Below are 22,573 nucleotides of genomic sequence, written 5' to 3'. Positions count from 1 at the left end.
AACTTTGAAGATGTTACTCCAAGGAGATACGTGTCGTGTTTTGTAAAGATTGTGTCAAAGGTGATGCTTACCTTCGGACAGTTCTCGCAGGGATAGTTTCGGAGATCACCGTGAACGATCGCACGATGACGAACCAACAGTGGTCGCCAGGCGTACGCACGAGGACAATTGTCGCAGCGATGCTGTTCCGCCGGATATCTGTGACACGTTATCAAGTGACTGTCCAATCTGAAAGAAAAACACCAAGAATCTCTAAGAAATTCATCGCACTACTCAGACAACTATCACTAAGATCCTACACTAAACTATATGTCACATCCTCGTTCGGTCGATTCAGCGATTGAACCCGTCGATAGTTTTCCCACTCTCTTAAATTCAATATTCAAGAATGACAAGCCCGGCTAGAAGAACGGCGCTGTGTTGTCGGCAAAAGCCCTGGAAACTGGAGCGTAATCGCGGCGAAATCTCAAAACGGGTCGAACAAGAAACCTCAGATATAATCGATCCGGGGCAGCGCACCGACGAAGACTGCGCTCGGTGCAGTCGAGGATGATGACTAAGTGACTCCGGTAGCGCGCCAGCGGACAAGCTCTCTCGTAATAACGGTCACACGCCCCCGAAGGAAGAGGGTGGTCATCGTATACACACAAAGAAACGAAGAGAGAGAGAGAGAAAGAGAGAGAGAGTAAGAGAGTCGCGACAACGGTGGCGATGGCGGGGTTCAACACGAACAACGCTCGTTGTAAGAGCGGGGTGTCGCGAGCTGGCCACGGGTTATGGTCACAGGATGTGCCATGGTGTGGTGGCGGCATTGATTTTACACCCTCGAACACACGTGTCGCGTGAAACCTATTCGTGGTGAGATAGTAGGTTCACGGTGACGGTGCGCTGTGCCAGATGAGCTGCGGGCACGCGACGCCTTCGATGATGCATAAGGGGGTGGCTCGATGCAACCAAATGCGGATCTCGCGCGTACTTTATGTGCTACAACAGGTGACTCTGCCGAGTCGAGGCTCACGGAAGCGGCTGGTGTCGCGGTCTGTCGCCAAACCGGGAAACAGATGCCGGAACGGGCCAAAATGGATGTCCGAAATTGGACCAACTGCGGTTACGTAACACTGAAAAACTTTCCGCCAACTTAAACTACGAAAACTAAACGTTGCCCAACAAAAAAGTTTATGGAATAACATTGGAAATGCATAATTGCAAATACTAGGAAAAGAAGAGTATTTATTTTTAATTAGATGACTCGATCCTCTGTAAGATAATTAGGACAATACCCTTTTACTTTGGTCTTGTAAAGTCGTGGGAAGAAATTAGAAGGCAAATAATCCAAGCTTTCATACGACGATCACATCGGTTAAGTATTTGACTTTTCGTTTAATAGCGCTACGCAAACAATGTCGGCCCCTGAAAAAGCTATCGTAATTCTGAAGGCAACCCTCGATATGGTTCGCGTGCTCGGGGCCCCTCTTTTCGAACGGAGCGCAGCTAACGCTCAGATTTCGAGTGGATAACGCGCCTCTCGTTCCTGTATTTTCCTGTCGATTAATGAATAACTTATCCGTCAAATCAAATTACGATTACCAGTTCGATCTGTTGTTTCTCTCGAGCACTAATGCTAGATATGAAAATACGACCGTCCGTATCTGGTATGCATGTAGAAATTAATGCTCAGGGTGATAATATAAGTAGATGGTTACGAAAAATATATCAATCTCGATCGCGATTTGTCATCGGTGTGTCGCTAGAGGGGACAATTCCCGACGATTTGATTTCAACAGCGTATAACGACGAGTTATTTATAAATCCTTCACGAACCACGCTTCACTATCGTCGACTTTACGGCGATTTCTCGCTTCATAAAACGTAATAATAAATCTATTGCTCGTTGATAAAGGTTCAAGGAGGTCGAGGAAGAAAAAATATGAATTTGAACGATTTTGTTTAGACGATCTCATTTTTAAGAGCGAATCGGTTACCTAATCAAGTTATTGAAATTTATTACGATCAAAGTATGATTTCTTTTTAAGATACTTACAGTTCAATATCTTGAAACGGTTTGTCGCAGACAGGGCATCTGGTCTCCCCTTCCTCCTCGTCTTCTTTATCTTCGTCTACGGTCCCACTGTGCTGCGAGGCTACAAACATAGAAAAGAAAAGACACATGAAACGACCCTGCAGAAAGAGAAACGAAGATAGACTGGAAGTCATAATTCCGTTCCACTTTGTGACGGGCTGCGGCTCTATAAATTACAACCCCGAGAACGATGATACGTGACCCGTCCTAGTGTGGGCGAATTACGTGATCGAGAAGCGCGCGGGGAGCCAGCAGAGAGTGGCGTGACAAGTGGACGCCGGGATTGTTCCTGAATTATTAAATCAAACCGGCACTATCGGTTTATCTATCCGTGGAAGAACTCGGTCTATCTACGAGCATCCTATGGACGCGACCATTTTTTCCTAAACGTCGCGTTCTTTCGTTTTTCAACAGAAACGTCGAAACACTGCACTCTCGAAATTACAATTACAACGTCGCTCTTTCAGCCTTTTATTTTTAATCCCGATGAATATTTTGAAAAATCGACGACGATTTCTTTTCAAACAATCAAAAGTTTGAGTAATAAACGCAAAACTAAATACATTGAACGAGTGCCATAGGGGCGAAGAAGAGAGTTAACACGACAAAACACATCACGATCACTGTCAAGTACCTTGTCCTATCGCTAGTCGGTCACGATGCTGCAGTCGACGAAGACAATGGATACAATGATGCACCAGTTAGCTGGTAGAATGTTATTCTGCAACTGAAAACGCGAACGGGGTGTCGGGGACCGCTTCCCATTGGTAACAGCGAGGTCGGAATCCGACCAATCGCAGGTGAGACTCGTTTGCCCCCTGCGGCCTCTGTTCACCCCCAACTGACAAGAGCAACGGCAGGTAAAATCAGGAGTCCGTGAACGAGACAGCGTGTAATTTTTAATGATAGAGATTTCAGACCGATCCAACGGCCAGAGCCTTTTAAAGTCTCCGTAAATAAAAAAATACACTTTTTAAATCGATATAAGCAATATAGTCTGTCGATAGGCTGAATAACTTAGCCTTTTTGGTTCACTTACCTAAATACGTTATCTTTTAAATGTAAAAGTGTAAGCTAGAGATTAATTTTAAATCGTAATTTAATCGTAATTAATGTCATTTCAAAGCTAGACATAGACGAGTTAAAAATATGGAAATAGTTGATCGATCGATGTACGTTGATCGACTATTAGCCGGGCGAATGACAAAGTCGAAACGATATCCGTCCACCAACGGTTATTTAAATCTGCCGCTACACTTGTCCCAACCATATGGTCGAGCGATGGCCCCCAACGGACCTTCATGGGAACCGGGCACAGTCCCTACGCCACCAACTACGCCCTTCGCCACGCAGCTAACCCCCCATAGAACGTTAATCGTTCCTCTATCCACGACTAATTTGAAGCGGCACGCCGTGAATTTAAACAATGAAGGATGCGGTCGACCTCGCGATCTGCTAACAGGGTCGTGCACTGCTCTTTCAAAAAACCATCGCATAGATCGACGGCAGATAGAGACAAAAAATATGTCAACGGTTTCATGGAAGGAAGAATTTGAAAATATAAATAAGAACTTTAGGAATATTTTTTCGTCGAATTCAACCGACTGTTGTCGTTGGACGGTTATAAACGTTTCTGATATAATATTGGCCGTTTGCAGAATATATTAAATTTTCACCAAAAAATGAGTATCGTGTAGATCAATCTTGGTATTATGCATCACTATCGAGCACGTTACGAAAAAACCTGGCGGAATGTAACGTCGCGTCGTTGAAAGTCAACAGGTGGGATCCATTGGTAATACCCCCTGCAGCCGTGTCAGTTGGCGGTTACATGGGAAAAAGTAACGGAAATCAATGTTTCCGTGGCATCGTGACGGACCAGGACCAAGTACATGGCCCCGAGGAGTTCGAGCGGGATAACGGACACCTCGAAGCAAAACAAACAGCTAGTCATCGCTAATATGTTATTCGTCTGCGTGCGTTGTCCACGAAGGTTTAACGGAACAAAATTTTCGAACAGGGAGATCGTAATTCGCATTCGCAAATTCCACAACCATTGCGTTGCACGAGTATCGCAACGCGAGTAAAATGTCAAGCAGAACGTGTCATTAGTTCGATGAATCAGATAGGGTTGTCAACCATTTTCACCGCCCTCCGCGTGCGCGTGGCACCCCCCTCGAAAACAGCGTCGCGTGCCCTTTTATGCGCGGATACCCCTTTTTTAAGCTGTGCCCTTCCTTTTTTTCCGTCACCGACCATGAGGCGAGGTTATGCGCGCGTTAATCGACAATACCAGGCCATAAATTATCAACGACCTTAAATAGAGCCATCCAGAGAAAAAAAGAGATGCGTCTCATGGTTGGAACGAAAACTGGCGGGGTAAGCACCACTGGGTAATAGAGGAAAAAACTGAGCGCCGCGGAAAATCAAAACCATAACTCACGTTAACTGCCGCCGCCCGTTGCATCTACGCCCCCTGATACGCGCCTCGTGCAAGTGTGGTTTACCGAATCGTCGCAAAAAGTCGTGCCTGTCTCGCCAACGTAAAACGTCCTCGCTCGTCATTCGACGAAGCATTAGTTCGCGTAACTGCCTATCGAGAATGGTTTCGTTCGCGAATATATCCAGCTACTTTGATCGCCAGAGACGGCGCGAACAATCAAGCGCAAATAAAAGCGGATATGCCCGAAAGCTTCTCAGGATATATCGGTATCTTCGTCGTGTAGAGGAATCGTGTAAAAACTGATTTCCAAACGTTTCGAACGTATAAAAGAGATCTTATCGCCGTTTTAATGCTGTTCCATGCATAGTCGCACCCTCATGCAGTCGCGTTAAAGCGATTCCCTAAGCATCCCTCCGCACTAGTGAAAAGAAATGATCCGCTCAAGGGAGACGGAGCAGAGATGTCCCTCGCAAGGGTTGCAACGGGGTGTACGCCGTTTGTTTGACATCATTATTCTCGCTGCACGTACCAGATTGCCAGGGATTTCTCGTAAAAATGGTTTCGCTGGATTAACGACGATTCTGTTGTACATTTTTCCGTGTTTCATAGGTTGTATTCTTTTTTAGTTTATTACGATCCCTAAGGGGGGAAAAAACACGAACAACACGAATAGTTTTGAGTAAGGATGGCGTATCGTTGAAACGATCGAAGAAAAAATGAAGTAGTATTTCTAACGATACGAATTTTTCAATAATCTTTGATCCTCTGATCAAACTTGGATAATTACGAATAAACGTCAGTCGAAACCGTTACAATGAACCTCTCCGGGAGTTGTCAGGCTGACTCGAAATCTAGAGAGGAGTTGGTAACCGAAGTAACCTGCCACCCCTTCTTCGTAGACGATTTATAAGTGGAATAGAAAGTGGGTTGAAATCTTCGAAATTTTAATTGGCTGGAGGGTGAGACCGATTTAATTAAGAACGAGTCGGCTGCGCTCCGTGTCTTCTGTCCTCGGAGGAGACGTTTACGAGTTGGTAAAATTACGAGGAAAAATCGCCGGCGAATTAACCGTAGACACCGCGCCGCCTCCAACTTTCATAATAATCCCGCTTTTAATTACCGCGACATCTGGGTGTCGCGTATAGCCCCCTTTAATCTCTGCCTAGCAGTCATCCGAATCCTGACCATCGTGCAGGAGTTACAACCAGATAATTGTCGAGCAGTCAGGCACCTAGGTGGCAACCCTCCTTGCAAATGTCTCGTATATATTTCTCGCGCTTCACCTAATGAAAGTTGAAGACAAATGGTCGTGGAGAACGAAAGTTTCCCTTTCGCTATTGGATTTCCAACTTTTTCCGTAGGAATCGAGGCGCAGTTGGGTGAACGACGATTTAAATTGAAATTTAAAGCGACTCGAGGTGAAGTAACACGCGGCACGAGTACGTCTATCTCGCGATAATCAGCGCTTATTACGATAAAAAGGGGTTAATACGCAACGGCCGACCAGGTGAATCACGCCAGAATCACGGGTGCATGACGAGCAGCTCGTGCAATCAACGATTCACGATTTACCCTCTGTCCTCCCTCGCATCAGATCGGTAATTTCGCTTTCCGAAGACACCTGCCTCCTGTCGTTCCGACTTTCACGCGCGATCCCGCACAAGTGCGCGCAAGTCACGATGTGTATCGGCCCGAAAAGTCGTAAAGGCAGCTTGCCCCGCATGTTCGACGATCGGGAATATTTTAATGGGTTTGATTATCTGTTCGCTTGCCCCGTGCTTCCGTTATCACGTCAGTTGGCGAACACTCGCTGGCTCGCGATCGATCTCTCCTTCGATGGAAAAGCAAATTTTTAACGGGCCCGGTTTTTGTTCGATCGAGTAACCGTCTCGTGGGCTAATGAAACGTTAACAGCCACAATAACGCAACGAGAAAACGGTATAGCGCGTATCCTTTCTTGCGACAAGATCGCAGCGCGTTTGATACTCACCGGTCTCTCGATCGCTTCTGTCCTCGGTAGTATTTTCACCAAGCATATCCTGAAGTTGAAGAGGTTCTCGAACACCGAGAAGCAGCTCTTCACCCGCCGTTATATCCCGCACCGCTTCGTACACCATCTGTGGACAATGACACCTCCTTGAATCTTCCGACCCTCTGTCGTTGCCTTTCATCGCGATTTATCTCAAGCTTCTTCGAACAATCTCGAGTATCGCTCAATGACAATATCAAAATGATGCTTCGACAATTACGAATCGTGTTACAAAGGATAAAGATCGGTTAAATCGCAAATCGAATCGTCGAGTGAACCAGGAAATCGACATTCCAATAATTTCTAATTCCCTCGTTATTCCTTAATATCGCAGTTTTCAGCGGTACAAATTTTCCAGCGAATCCATAACAGTCGAACGCAATGAAAGGATCTTTATGATATCGTCAGAAGGTCCCCGAAAAGTCATTACAACGGCGATTCTGTAGGGCTGTGATAGAGCGGGCCACATCCCCCATTCCCACAGCGATTGCAAACAGGGCGTATAGGAAGTCACCGAAACGACCCCGTAGGGTGACTTAATAACTAAACACCCTGTATACACGTAGCTTAGGGAGCGCCCACAACGTAGCCAACGCCATGTGCCATGGTTCACATAGATAGAAAATGCAAAAGACGGGAGGTCAGGATCAACCTCAAATTGACACCGCAACCTCCAATGTCTCTGTTCGATTTATAGAACCATCCTCAAAGTTCCTGAATAGTTCAATGCGTAAAAACGCTGCTGCCTTGAAACTCGATACGTGTTGTCTTCTATGAAATAAATACGATTACGGTGAACATGACGATATATCGTCCATTTATTTGAAGAGAATACCGCTGGTCTAGTGGTTGAAAACAACAACTCGGCGACTAGCGTAGTTACGTGCGGAAGAACTAGAGAGTTAAAATTTTGAAGTAGTGCATTTGGCAGTTACAAATCTAAACGTAAATCTATAAACTTGGTCGCGGTTTCCGTTCCATCGTCGTCTCATTAGCGAGTCACGGAAACATGGCAGCGTGGGCGCGTGTTTTTTTTTTATTAGTTTCGCCAGCACACGTAGAATTAACTACGACTGCGTCTGACACCGTGTAATTAGTCCTTCCTATTAACTGCAACTGTCGATCCAGTGTCAGTTGCGTTGGAAATCGAATTCGTTAGTGGTCAATACCGAACGCCACGCGCGAAGTTACTATCGACTTGTAAAACAAATTGTCGAAGCTCGCACGGAAATGGAAACGTTCGTGGTGAGTGGTATTTGTGATCATTACATAAACCGCTACAAAGCCGAACGAGCAATCGTTACGTTTTATGTTTGTAATGTGTCGAATTTTTCTTTTTTTTTAATTAACGGTTATTACCTGTCCACCAATAAGCACGTGTCGCATATTAACGGTGTGCGGACTGCTAGTGCTTCGAACATACTTCAACCAATTATTTGTTTCGTGGGATGCGTCCAACCACCCCCTGACTCCACTTCCAGCTGTACGAACCTGAAAAAAATCATTTCCCCATAATGTACCACTACAGAAACGTTTTCTTTTTTTCTAACGTCATCCATCGCACCTGACGTCAGTATTGACACTACGAGAATCGTATTCGAGTATCGTTAAGAACCAATAAATATCTATTGGGAACACGATGCGGCCAGTGCACGTGCTGAAAACAGTATGAACGCCAACTTCCGGAGGCGAACCGCAATGTTTTGGATCCGGGACATTGCGTTTAACGGACTACCGCTTACGGATATCGCCCTCTCATCATCCAGTGTTACTTGCCGCTCCAGCATCCACTAGGGTTTCCACTCTCCCTACTTTTAGGGCGAGACAAGTGATTTTTTCAATTGTCTCGCGCGACCACGCTTCGCTCCGAGACGCTTGGCCGACCAAGCGTCTCACCCTGATACGCCCCTGGACAGCCCGCCTTTCGATAAGTTTCCCAACCAATTCCCACCCTCGACTCACGCTGTAAACACATTTCACACTTCTGTCGAGAACTTCGTTGTCTATAGCCTTCCTAGAAGAACCGTTTAACACTATCAACGTACGATTTAATTTTAGTTTCGTTTAACGTTAAAAGTGAAAAGTGAAAGAGTTGCCCTTATTATATAAATTCCAAGATATCTTTTTATATTTACAAAAGGATAATGGATCGCAAATATAACGATTCGTCTATTACTGAAAAATGTCACAGGAGTTCGTCGATGTAAAGCTTCTTCCTTAAAAGTAAACGAGGTATTTCAATGCTCCCGTATCAGAGATATCTAAGAGCGTTTCGTCACAGACCTTCGTCCGTTGGTCGGTTTTACCCTACCACCTGCCGGTCACGAATAAAACTAGGTGTGCCCATAAAAATCAATGAATCTCGCAGGTGGATAAGCGTCTACCTTACAGGTAAGTAATTACTGTTACCGTGCCTTGAAGAGTTGTTTCTTACGAACAATGATCCGTGGCTTGTGGCGTAAAGTCTGAAAACATGGGACGAGCCTGTCGGAATTATTTACGTCTCGACGCTTCTGTATTTCTACATCACGTTCTTAACTGTCACGCTTGAATTAACGTTAAGAAGACGATTCTTTCTAAAATATCAGTACGTTATTAAAAGATATGCAAAGACGGATATATAAATTTCTAGGATGCCCAAAATTAAGTGAGAATGTTCGCTACAATGTGTCGCGCTCGATTTCCCGTTTCGGCGACTTCAATGATTACGTAGGACGTGTCGGTTCCATCCGGATATCATTGATCGACGCATAGGTCAGGTAGGAACGGTAGGACTAGTAATACCCTATAATACTGAAATAAGAAATGGGACAGTTTGGCAGACAGGGAAGCGAAGAAAGGAGAGCGAGATGGCAACGATTCTTTCGCCACTCATAATGGGCAGTTTAGCTACCGGGCCTGGTAAGGAGCGTTTCTGGAAGATGGGCACGAACGAACCATCACAATAGGGCTTCTAGTTGTGTAGCGCGACAGATTAGGATCTCAGGCTAGTAACACCTTTCATCATGATGCGCCAACTTGTTACTTACTCGTGCAGCAAAGAGCACTTTTGCCGAGAAAAATAGAAATTTGTTAAAATTCCCACTTCATACTCAAGGTCCTCAAGAATTTTTCTACGAACTGCAACATCAACGTGTCCATTCATAAATTCGTTCTTTCCATTTACGTTTCTCCGTACAAAATCGTAATTCGATTATATATAATTACGATAATTTAACATTAAAATATCTCTCAAGGTTTGAATTTTATTTTCTCAGTGACTCGTATCATCCTCGTGCGGTTGTCGGAGAGTGACCGTTCAGCTGACGGCAAGGCTCGCAGCAGGATTTCTATTCGCTTTGTCGGCGAGCGCGGACATGTGCTAACAATTCGAAGGACAGATTTGTCTAGCCGTGGATCTCGTTCATTCCCATAATCGTGGCGCAGAAAGCAGCGGCAAACGAGGGGTTGCGACTCCGAGAGTTCTCCCGTCGCAACCGGAACGCGCATTAACATCGGAACTCTTTGAAATTAAAAGCTGAAATACCCATTCCGGGAAAAGCGAATAGGGATACTCGAAATTTTGACGTTCTCCGCGACCTCCGCCTGCAGATATTGTTCCTTTTATCGAATCGGAAAGAATTAATTACGAGCCGCGCATTATCTTTGTACAATAACGACGAACACCGGTAAAGCCGGTGAAAACTGGGCTCAAAGGAAAAATGAAAGTACGAGTTAAATGGAAAGCAGGAGTAGAGGAAAGGAGGAGAGAGAAGGGGCGAGCGAGTCGACGGGCGACACGCGAATAAATTATAATTGCATGATTCCTTGAGCTTCTTTAGCGGCACGCCGTGCGTCGCCGCGAAATTGCTAAAATTGGCAGAAATACGCGACCATTTTAATTACATTCCCGGTGTTCGTGCTGATTTTTCTCTATGAACCTGCATCCTCTAAAACACCGAGCGATATTCACAGTTCGACGAGCAGAAGGCAACGATGATAATTGAACGTACCGGCGTTGGCTTTCACAACAAGGGAAAACGTGGAAAAATAGTATAATAGACGAAGGAAATGTCTATAAAACTGCGCCCGCGAATATTTCCTTGCTTCTTACTTTAAATTTTCGAGCCGTTAGCGACCCATTCGAACTCTGCACCAGGAAAATCCTTCGAAACCTAATTTGTTCGTTCGCGCGGGCAAGAAAGCTGTGCACCGGCTGAAAGAAAAGAACGAGAAATCGGAACAAGCGACAAGAGGCGACAAGATGTATCTCAGGCTTTTGGTCGATCTGCGGGACACACGGCCAGGGGATTCCTCGTTCGCCCGGCATGAGGCCCACAGGACACAGTCGTGTCGTACAAAACATGCGATCTCTTCGTTTTCCCTTTGTAACCTCACACCTTCGACAAAACCGAACCGACGAAAGATCTTTCCACGTCGGCTGGGTTTTACCGAAAATACCCCACGAGAAAGGAGACAAGGTCAGACAGCGCGGCAGATCTTCGTGGATCTTCATCTCTCAATGGACCCTCATAATCGGCGAGGTTCCGCGTTGTTTTCCACATTTCTCGAGGATCAACCATCGTACGAGGGAAGAAACGATCGTGATCTTTTACCATCCAACCCGGCGTTTCTATCTGGTGGCGTTTCCTAGGGAACATCGTCCATGGAACGTGTCCATTCACGAATTAAAATACCATACGCCCAGGTCAGAGTTTCTCGCGTCGATCCTTTTTCGAAGCTCTTAAAAGATGTCCTTTCGGCTCGAGTGAAACGTTGCTCGGTGGAAATATCGTTAAACGTGTAACGCTCGATGGTATTTAATTTGAATCGTGAAAGGAAAAATAAGTCGGGTTGAACGGACGAGAATGTAAAAATAAATGAAAAATGTTGTCCTCGCGTAATTTTAATGTACAACTATAACGGCCACAGAGAAAGGGGATGAGAGAGAGAGAGAGAGAAAGAGAGAGCTGTGCGACGTGGTAACGAGGGACGAAAGTTATGAATAAAGTGGATCGATAGCATATGATAGTACCGTGATGGCCGACGCAAAAATGCTTTTAGCCGACACAGCGTGTCCGCCCCCTCCTCAAAAATCGACCTCGCAACTTTCCTGATTCGGCAACTTCAAGGCATCGCAACGTTTCCATTCGAGCTTTTCCTGATATAATATTATCGAAATTTTTCCACGACACGACTCTTCGCCTAATTCCATAAATACGAATTGACAATGGTCGGTGACAAGAATCCTCGGATCTTTCCGAGTTGATCAGAGTCACGAGCGACACGTAGATTACAATAACGACAGTGAACCGTCATTATCGTGCTGTGACGCAACAATGGCATATCGAATTCCATTTTCATCCCTCCGCTCGTCGACACCGGGGCGAAAGAGAGACTCGTAAACATCGTGTGCCCCGGCACAGCGGTGAATTTCCCAGAGTTTCGAGAAATTCGTTGGGCGTCGCGCGCCGGGGAGACTGAAACGGTCAATTATCATCCCCTAAATAACAGGACTGTTTACGATTTCAAGCGTCGTATAGCGCCAGCGCAATCCCCCAACCAAATGCGGCATTAGCCATGGCGACATCTTTGCTTAATTTCCTCTTAGTTTAAAGCTCGCCCCTGGGAGGAGATCGTAGACGACTCGAGCCGACTACCAAAGTCTCCGGCGGCAGCCCTTAATTGGTCTGCGATTAATTTCTGCCGATCGTTCGAGGATTCGTCCGTTTGCCACGCAGAAACTTTCTGCAGAAACTCTCGCGACTGTTTCAACGGCGTGTCCTTTTTTTCACGACTGTCAGAAGCAATTTATTGTATCGAATCTGCCGTTGGAGAGAGAACTCGCGCGACGGTCGGTCGAATTCCCAAACGGAATGAAATTCGAATGAAGCCGATATCAAACCGACGGACCAACTTTAATTACGTTTTTGATAACGAACCATACGTGCGATAAAGAGACGAAGCACACGACCGCGGATCGTAAAATCAAAGCGCGCGTTACGCAAGCGCAAGGATATCGGTGTCTAATCGCACGGCTGCGTCCACTTCCGGACAAAGACGATCGAGTTTTCCATTTAAACGCAGAATACGATAAAGAACGATTCGTAAGTACGACTCGACGAAAGGTAAGCCTGGTTTTTATGTCAGAACGTCAGTTCTCTGATTCATGCGCTGTTCGCCGATCGAGCAGACTTTTCTCCCCGATTAGGTACATATTTTCCCGTACTTGACCCACTTGACTCGTGCCGGAAAAGTAATGCAAGTAATGACGAAGCAAACGGTGCCCTTCGACCCGTGTCTAACGCGCAGCAGATGCCACCCCCGACGCGCGTTCACGGAACCGACTCCGAACCTCTTTCTCTCTGTATTCCATCGTGTTTCTAAGGGAAGCTACCCTTCGCGTATCTAGCGGTATAAATTATATCCGAGTCGCGTCACTGCCAGCCCCTTATATGATCGATCATTAGAGAGACTAGCCTGCCAGAAAATTTGCCAAAATCGCTCGACTCGTATTTCCTCGAAAAATTCCGCCAAAGGAAAGATAATGAAGTTTCCTCGTTTGACGAATGATCTTTGGTGTTTCGAAAATTAACGACGTGGCTCGTTTCCTGACCGTTTGGTTTCCTCTGGATTCAGTTCAGTCGGACGTTCAAAGGACAAAGTCAAAGTTTCCACTTCAAATTACCCGTATATTTTTCCTTTCGATCGAACAAGCCCGATGGAAGGCTGTTTTATTTAACGAGCAACATAACATCTCGTTGTTGGAGAGAGGTAGGCCGTTCGTCGATGTAAGTGCATCCCAATTAATGAATCCCTGGCGAAACAGGCGGGACAATTAAGTTGACGCCGGAACTCGTGTAGCTCAGGCCTGCCAACGGCGTCGTGATTAATGCAAGCCAATGGTGGAAGGCATACATGAAACGCCTCCAGGCTGCAGTGTATTCCTGTGTATATTGAACTTAGGCTACCTTCCTGAACCGGACCAGATTAGTTCGGTCATTGTGACGGGGCCTGCGCGCTCGTATGCACAATCTGTCAACCGTTCGCGTACCAAATTCTGCCAATCTCGGACTAAGTAGACCTATGTGCGAAACCGTTCTATGGATAAGCTTGAATTTTCCAGCGAGTTCCAATAATCCAATGAATTAAATTGTCGCGAACGAATCTCTGATTACGCGATCGAAGGAAATATCGGTAGGTACGATCGTACGATGATTTTCGCTTTCGGCGACGATCAGTTCGTTTCAATATCGTGGCTTGTAATTCCATCGCGGCGACTGGAAATCATCGAACTGATCAAACATTCGACCAGGCGGATCAAAGCGTCGCGTCGCCATGAAACACGATTTCCCTTTTTTTCAAGCTACTGGAAAACAATGATTGCCATTGATCGCTCGTCGATTCATGGTTACGATATTGAGTTTACATTTTCAATGCAGCGACTGGCGCGCGTCGATGAATATTGCAAATAATACCGAGCTGTTTAACGATAGATTCGTTACGCGGTACTTTTTTAATGGACGAAGCTAAAAATTTCGTTGCATTGGAGAATAAAATTACCGATTTCGATTTGCAGGAAGGTAATTTCCAACGATATTTTTGCCGAAACTAATTTCGAAAAATTCAACGCGATTCAAACTGCCATTTTGCATTCTGCTCACCCTCGAAAACATTTTTATGGACAACACGAATTTCCAACTAGCGGAGTAAAAAGATTCGGTAAACGTTCTTTGGATAAACGTAATCTCGTGGAGGAAAGAAGGTGTTTTCATTTTGCTCCGGGTCACCCCTAAAGAGTAACAGTTTCGCAGATTCCAGACAATTGGCGGCACATCAAAGGCGTCGATTGTTTCCTGTAAATTATAACTAGGAGGGCACTTGCATGACTTCTCGTTATGAGTTGGTGAACAAGTTCAATTAAGTTCACGCGACGAAAACGAGGAACGGCTTCCTACACACGCGGAGACCTTATCCGGCGTCTGTAGCACCATCAACCCCATGAAACTACCCAAACGGCAGAAACACTGTTCCGAGAAAGAGATCCGGAGCCATAGAAAGAGAGAGAGAGAGAGAGAGAGAGAGAGAGAGAGAGAGAAAGAGAGAGGAAACGTCGAGGGGAAGAACGAAGCAGGACGTGGTGACAACGAGAAACCAGGAAGGCAACGAGTTAGTTATCAAGTCGTAAAATTTTAACTGTCGTTTGTATCTCGAGAACGTTTTCGATTCGTGATATTGCATTGGCACGAACTATCTCGACGATTCACAAAATTGAACTGAGAACGATTCGAACAAGGAACGAATTTCAAAGGAAATTTAATAAACTCTCGGTGTGTCGCAAGATCGAGGGATCCTTTTTAGGTTTTTAGCCTTTGGTCCAGAAATGAGCGTAGTAAATCGTAGTGGTTCGAAGGGTGGCCAGTCGAGGGACGAGAAAACCAGCATGCAAGGAGCGATCCTTTGAAGACGATGATTCCGACGACGCGTCTCCATTGTATCGGATAGCCGGGTCAGCCTGACGACCGGGCAACACGTGTCTGTTATGTCTATTATCGACAGATAGTGGGGTAACGAGCGGACGAGATTTATCACCCTCCGTTGCCACCCTAGAGAAACGAGAAGCCGGAGGGCTGCGATGGTAAAGCGAGAGAGAAGGCCGGTTTACAGCTGGTTTGACAGAAAGAAAGGCCAGTTAAAGCCTTACAGTCGAATCTCGCGAGACGCGTGCTCGTTTCGGCCAAAGTATACAAACGCCTTTACCCGGAGGAAATTTATTGGCCTACCGAGACACGTGTACGTAGCATCTCATCTAGACAAAGACGAAGAATTATGTTTTATTAGACAAGGAATTTTAACAACCACGTTAAACTAGACATTTGGACGAACGATATTTTCACATTTAGTACTTTCTACCACCGTAACTTTTTGCTATAACCAGGCGAGCGTTTACTTGAACGACTGGATCATGGGGCGAGAGTAAAACTCGTTGGATGTAAATTTAAATGTCAAAATATACACGTTAACTATTCAGGTCGCGCGAAGCTGTATCATAGCTTTATTAACATAATAGGAGAAGGTGCAGCCGCAAACAAGCCTGGGCAAACCTGTCAATCAAAAACCCGATCCTCGAGAAAAGGGTTAGTTAGCCGGTGGCCTGTGCATTCTTGGCTTCACACAGGATAACGTATACGATACCACGGTGCATGAACAGTTAAATATTTTCATGCCTATTCCTAGACTTATTTGCCCCTACGTAAGGTCTTATTGCATCCCGTATTACTTATTACTACAACGATCAAACGATTCGAGCTACTTCAAAAGGTACGTTCTACTTTCGATCGAGCTTCTTGAGAAAAGCGCGCTAGCCCCCTATGCAAGGGGTGCAAAAGTTCGCGTTATAAGACCGAATCACCCCGTTGACCGGTAGATTCGCATAGATGGCCACGGCTATCAATGGGGATCCTTTAGCTGGGGCACGTCTGACCGTCTGACAGACCTCACAATGCCAGATATTCCCCGCGTCACTGATTGTCACTTGTTTCCTGCCGATTTTGACCATCGCGGAACTTTTCTCTCGCTCACCGTTTCTTTCTCCGATTACAAATTCAAATGACGAAAATCACCAACCGCGTAACCCTACGCCTTGAGAAAGCGAAGGTCACTGCGTTGCCTCGAAGCACCATTCCCTTCGTATTATGGTGACGAAGAATATGCACGGCATGTGGAATGCAAAGAAGAAGAGAAGAGAAGAGAAGAGAAGAGAGGAAGAAACTACCGTCGCGTTGCGAATCGCGCGCTTCGCGCCGGCCAGCTTAATAAGAAGCTGAATCTGAAGGAGGCTGAATCGAGAAGAAGAGAAGGTGGAGAGAAGGAAGGGAATGGAGGGTGAGCATAATGTGGCTCATTGTCGAATCGCTTCCGGGGCTTGACCTCCAGCAACGCCCTAAAGACCAGTTCACCTGGACAATGTCCACGAATAATGGGCACCGGTGGCGTGCATTGTACGATCGGTAGGTACGACGGATACGTAGATTGTCTAGAATACGTGCTTCCAGATCGAGCGAGAATTTAATAATATCCACAATAAGATCCGTCGGCACCACCTACATAGACCCCTCGATGGTTCTCTCGATCCTCTACATCGTTTTCGTCACTCGTAAGTGGTAGGCGTAGAAGGAATGCCCTCGCTCCATTGCGAGGACATTGTTATTTCAATGAAGATCGTCTCGAACGAATTCGAGAAGGGTGCGTTGTTCGCTCGTTGACGGCGATTAAGTAACGTTTTGAAAACCGTTCGAGCTCCATGGAGGCGCGCCACAACGGGGAAACGGTACGGGATCGCCCAGCACGGATTCTCTGTTTCTCTCTTTGCGACGCGTCACAATTTGTCTCATTACTGGACATCGGGGTGGTTGGTGCGGTTCGCGCGAGGACACGTTTCGTCGAGAGTCGCCATTTATATGATTTGTCAGCGACATACGTCGCTAATGGCGCAGCTTTCCAGCCGATTTGTCGAAAAAGTGGCCCGTACGATCAACGAGGCGCGTGTGCCTGCTTCAATATGAAAAACAACCCATCTTCCGTTCTTTTTTCTACTCTCCCCCGTGACCGCTTGAAAAAACCAGCCGGCGGCTCGTACTCGAGGACGACGAGAGGGGTCGTCAGCGATCACGTGGAAAAATTGACGATGCTTTCAATATGTCGATGAGCGAACGACGCGAGAAGGAGAGCAGACGCGCCAACGGGGGTGGATTCAACCCCCGTGTCCCATATGGAAATGAATGTGTTACAAAGAGAAATGTCAAAAATCAGGATTAATATAAAACACCCTGTTCAATGCAAAATACAATCGTATTCAAAAAGATATGAAACATAGAAACATCCCTTAAGCGCATAATTAACGGCATCGTATCTTCCAAAGACTAGATTCGAAACACGAATAACGAGTAATGCTATAAACGCGACGAGATTGATCATTTAAGACGGATTCTTGAGATCATTCGGTAAATTGGAGCTGTACCCTCGACACGAGGGTCTCACGGCCGAACGAGCTAAGCCTAAGATTGGTTTAGTCGCCGCTATGGCACGCCGCGAGTCGGCTGTTCTGCGGATCACGCGTCACCGAGCAAAACGCAACCGGAAAAGAGGATCCCCTTCTGGTTTCCTTTGGTTTTCCATTTCGCACCCCTCCGCGAGTATCCGAAAAACGAGACCCGGCCAGTATGGCAGGTGGGATACCAGCGATACCTCGAACAACACCCCTCGATACCACGACCTTCTTCCCTTCGTTCTGCTTCAGGTGTGTACGCGGCGAATAAGTGTTCACAAAATTTGTGGAAAAATTTCGGTTTGGGCTATTTTTTGTCTCTTTTCCTCCGACATTACAGCGAGATGCTTTCGCTGCTTGTTGTTTACCTTTTTCCTTTCCGTTCTATTCAACATGCTTGTGACGTTATTGGATCGATGCATGATTAATATTCGAAATGATATACCGACTCATATTGATAGTGGTTTATCGATAATCCAGTTTCCATCTTCCCTATCTTCCCCTTTCATTTTGGAAACGCCTTTCCCCGAGAATGTGAGAAAAGGATTAGGATTAGGGGATAGCGTGCGAATCGATGGAAAGGGATCCCTCGTAGATTTCTCCAATTTCAGAAAAGGATCGCGCGGTCTGTTAACCGTTCGATTGGTTCGTTACTACAGCACCGTAACTCGTGTATAAATCGTATTGTCAGTTATTTCACAAACATTCGGATCCTCGAGTAATACTATTTCACAAACGAGTAAAAATATCCGAAATTCATCCCGATCGATCTTCCCTCGACTCTGGTCCCCGATTTAAAGGAACATTCGAAATTCTGTGAGAACTCGAAGCTAGACCTCTGTGTCGCGATGTTTTCTCCGTTCGTGCGCTCGCACGTTTACGCGCGTGGGGTTGATAGATCGGCCCGACGAAACGAAGGGGTAGTTTGGCTTTAATCGATCCTGTAATCGCCGGTCCGACAGTTGGCCCCGGTTGCCTTTTTGTCGGCAGTTAGATGGATGGCGCCATTTACATTTTGTCAGTGCGACATGCGCTAACGTAACATAACGTTGCCGCTATCATATCTATCACACCCTCTGGACCGGTACACGGCCAGTTTTCGATTCTCTCCGCGCCGTAATCTCGTTTCGAAATGGATCAAGTTTTTCCGCGAGGCTGCAGACAGAAGATTTTAAATCATCGCGAATATAGCTCGGAGACGAACGAACCTACGTTGGGTAGAAAAATACGTGTATTTCGCGAATCACACGGATGAAAGATCTTGGACTTGTACCAACGATTTCACAGACTACTTCTTCGAGTTTGACTTTGTGCGCCGATTTTACGGTCGACTTAAGAACCAACAGAGACGTTCGAGCTCCGGACGAGTATCGAAAGAATTTTAGGGCAGAACCAGAAGGAATAGAAAGGAATGGAAAGGGAACTGTCCGAGGCGAGTCAATTGACAGATCTGTCAACATGGATGACACCTTCGGCGTACGAGTCGACCAGGTGTCTACTTTCTAACCGAAGAGACGATTCCGTTTATCCTCTCTCTTTTTTCCCCTATCTTTCTCTTTTCTTCATTTTCCTGTCTTCGGCATCTGCCGGATAATACCAGGGATTATAGCAGGAGGATAGCGAACCCACTGACACTGGTTTCGAGCAAAGTATTCCTCTACCGGATCCCGAGCCATAAACAGATCGATCATTTTTCAAACGGCTTCACTTTGAACCCCTGCGAGATGATATCGCGTACGAATCCCTAGATTCGCGGAAAATTTTCAATGTATCCCTTTCGAGATATAGTACAAACAACTATATTCGAAATTCCGGTTAATATCCTTGATTATAGTTCGAGTGAACAAAACGCATCGATCGAACGAGTTGCGATCATTTACTGCAATGGCAAAGAGTTATCGAGAATTTTCTAAATTTATCTGGAGAACGCCGGCTATCGTTGTTCGATCGAGCATCGATTCGCTCGCTACGTTTACCTACGCTCCGCCTTGAAATCCCATTGAACGAGGACGAAGCGATAAGCACGCTCGCGTATCGTAAGAAATACAACTCACCTCCCACGCGTAACGGGGGTTGAAAGGCTCGCTCGCCCATTTTCCAAGAAAAGGGCCGAATCTCGCACCCCGTGGAATGTCCTTCCGCGCTCGAACCTGAGGGCCGCCCGGTGCCGAACCTCCCACCTCCACTTCCGGTACCGGTGATACCCACTCGCGGTTAGATTGCTCCTTTTGTTCCTGTTTGGTCGCGTCCTCTGCAAAAGCCGAATTGAAATCTTCAACGTGGTAAACGAAGGTAAGAAGGTAGAAGCAGCGTTTCGCGATAATTATATCGCAATTTAACAGATTAAATCCTCTCGATAAACCGTCCATGCTACGGTAGATCGTTGTTGTTGTGTAACCTACTATTCTAATCCGGACAATTAACCACCACGTCTCCCGATAATTTACACCGTAATTCGTAACATTAAGCGGCCCGCGCGGCTGACCTAGTATTCTAATTTACGCAATTAGCTTGCGCCATTCACGACGATTCGAGCGGTGGTTTAAGAAGAAAGACGAAGAAAATAAAGGGGGAAAAAAATGGAATTTATTCACTCACGATACGCTTCGTTCCTGTAGACGGCGTCTCGTGATCTCAAATACTCCTTCCTGTCAGCCTTCTCGCCGTATTCCCACGAAGATTTCTCCTCGTCCCTGGATGAAGGTGGTCTATGCTGTTCCTTTTCGTAATTCTGATGTTGCTTGTCCATGGCGGGCGAGTAGCCACATTGATAAGCCGGCCTTGATTGCGGATTATAATCCTGAGACACGTCGTGGACACTGGTCGCGTGAAGAGCCTTCAGATCTCTGTATACCAGATTACTGGCAGAGTTGCTGCCGCCACGAATCGAACCGTTTTCCTCCATTTCTTGATTTTCGCCGGTTCCCCCCGTACCTCCACCGGCCGGCGTGCCAGACATCGACTCGCCTTCGTCACTGCTTCCTGAAACAACGCCAACGTAACTTGATAAAACGCATGCGCGTTTTAATAACACATTGCTTCGTGTTATCGACGACCAAGAAATATCTTAATGTTCTCGAGCAAGATCGAAAACGTAAAAGTCGATCAGTCGTCGATCGTCGTTCTAGCGATAAGTCAGAACACCCATCTTCGCGAAATAAGATGCGTTCGTTTCAGAATAACTTTAAATCGAAGTATCGTGTCGTCGATTGAAATTCAGTTTATACGTGAAGATTTGCTTGAAGAAACTCTTGGTACAAGATCAGAGAAATAAGGAAGAACGCGTTCTTAAAACGTAACGATATCGGCGATGGTCTTTAATTTGCAGAAAAATCGGTACTCTGGAATAGCGTTGAAAAGTTCGGGTTTAGCGAAGACAAGGCCAACCACGAGGAGCGAAATTCGTAAAATTATATCATCAGAAACTCTGGAATCACCGGAGAGAGAAACACGGAGGAGAGAAAGCAAAGGAGGTATGCTGGTTCCCGAGAAACAGCAAATTTATCTGTCCCCTTAGCGACTGGTCGAGATCCTAGGTACACAAGGACAAGTGGCGATCGAACAACGCTATCTCCTCGGTCCGTCGCGTCGGTCGTTTTCTCAGTCACAGAGCTACGAGTGTACAATGCGACACCCGAGCCAAGGATGTTTGACGCGATAAACCGAGAACTTTATTGTTCCCCTTACCAGGCTCTTTTAATGCGCCGTGAAACAGTCTCGTGATGCGACAAAGTGATGCGTCGCAGAAACCGAACGTGCGAGCATAGAATCGCGACACGTAGCTTTTGGAGCACGTAGCTCGCAGAAATTCGACGTGTACTCCACTATCTTCGTTTTATCTCTTTCGTAAGACCTTACTCACAGCTTTCGCTTTCTTTTGGCTCACATTATCACTAAGAACCATCCTTCGAATCTGGATTTATTTGTATAACTCCGGACCGAATACGACGGGCCATTCTAATACCGAACTTATCTTCGAATCGAACGATATCTCCGGCGTTCTATCGGCTATCTAAAAACAAACTATAAACGGTGCGCGCTCCCAAGAATGACACGAAGGGACCTGCGACGATCGAGAGTCCTCTGCAAACGTTGTAAGCCCTGTGAATCCACGGCTAAGCAAATTGCCGACAAACTTGCAGGTGCATTCGAGAGGAACTCACACCTTGGCAAGTTTCCTCGTCTATGGCGTCCATCTTTTATGATCCACGGTCTACCCAAATTTATCTCTTACCTACATTCGCGATAACCATTTTGGGACCACAGTTGCGACAATCGAAACTTTCTTCGATCAAAACGGAGCGCCATGGTGTTTATAGAATAAAACGTTAAAAGCATTCGTTTTACGATGGCAGCTTCGATTCCATTCTAATCGAGAAAGTCAACATCGGATTAAGGATCCCGCGAGTCACGTTAACGCGAGCGAGCCAGTCGTAAAAGAAAACGGTGATCCCGCGTGGTGGGTCGATCGACACGAAACTCGCAGCCGAACGTTAATACGGAGATATCGAGACGCGCACGCGTTGTTCCTAAGAACCGTGTGTCTCGATTCGAACGACCATCGAAGAGAACCGTAACATCTTTCTCGATCGTGCTTGCTCCCGGATCGAGGTGAAATAATCGTAAAGATACGTCTTTGGAAGCAGGGAGGGATGATCGCGCGGTGACGCTACGAAGTCGATAAACCGAAATCCGGCCTGATCGATGAAACAAACATGATTGCGTGGATTTTAGCTTGGCTTCCGCGGAAGATCGTAAAGAAGAACTCTGTGCGCGACTTAAGAGGGACGCGCAGGGAGCTCGAAGACCTCTCGTGCGACTAGTCGATACGATACAACAACAATATTTGGAAAACTCTCGACGTCACAGGGGTCTTTGACTCCTACGGGACACGAGTGCTCGAGCACTTTCTCCCTTGACAGAACCACGAGTACTTAAACCAAACGCGATGTTATCCACGATGATAGCGGCTCGAGAGGCTTCAAACTCGATTAG

The 22,573-nt window shown here is 46.2% G+C and overlaps 1 protein-coding gene across 6 annotated transcripts in view; it reads right to left on the bottom strand.

Annotated features, from left to right (window-relative positions):
- Positions 1 to 22,573, bottom strand: part of LOC139998394 (transcription factor hamlet) — a 63,671-nt gene that overhangs the window by 3,641 nt on the left and 37,457 nt on the right. For 5 of the 6 annotated variants that reach the window (XM_072022869.1, XM_072022867.1, XM_072022870.1 and 2 more), the window contains exons 2-7: positions 20,177 to 20,560; positions 19,633 to 19,829; positions 7,912 to 8,043; positions 6,514 to 6,640; positions 2,042 to 2,141; positions 72 to 228 (exon numbers count right to left, since the gene is read on the bottom strand). In XM_072022869.1, the coding sequence (XP_071878970.1) occupies positions 72 to 228; positions 2,042 to 2,141; positions 6,514 to 6,640; positions 7,912 to 8,043; positions 19,633 to 19,829; positions 20,177 to 20,560 (1,097 nt within the window). The remainder of the gene's footprint in view (positions 1 to 71; positions 229 to 2,041; positions 2,142 to 6,513; positions 6,641 to 7,911; positions 8,044 to 19,632; positions 19,830 to 20,176; positions 20,561 to 22,573) is intronic. The other variant, XM_072022871.1, reaches the window with a different exon arrangement.

This window comes from Bombus fervidus, chromosome 3 (genome assembly GCF_041682495.2).
Source record: "Bombus fervidus isolate BK054 chromosome 3, iyBomFerv1, whole genome shotgun sequence".
NCBI lineage: Eukaryota > Metazoa > Arthropoda > Insecta > Hymenoptera > Apidae > Bombus > Bombus fervidus.
Note: the sequence above shows the minus strand (reverse complement) of the source record. Positions and strands in the feature narration are given on the sequence as shown.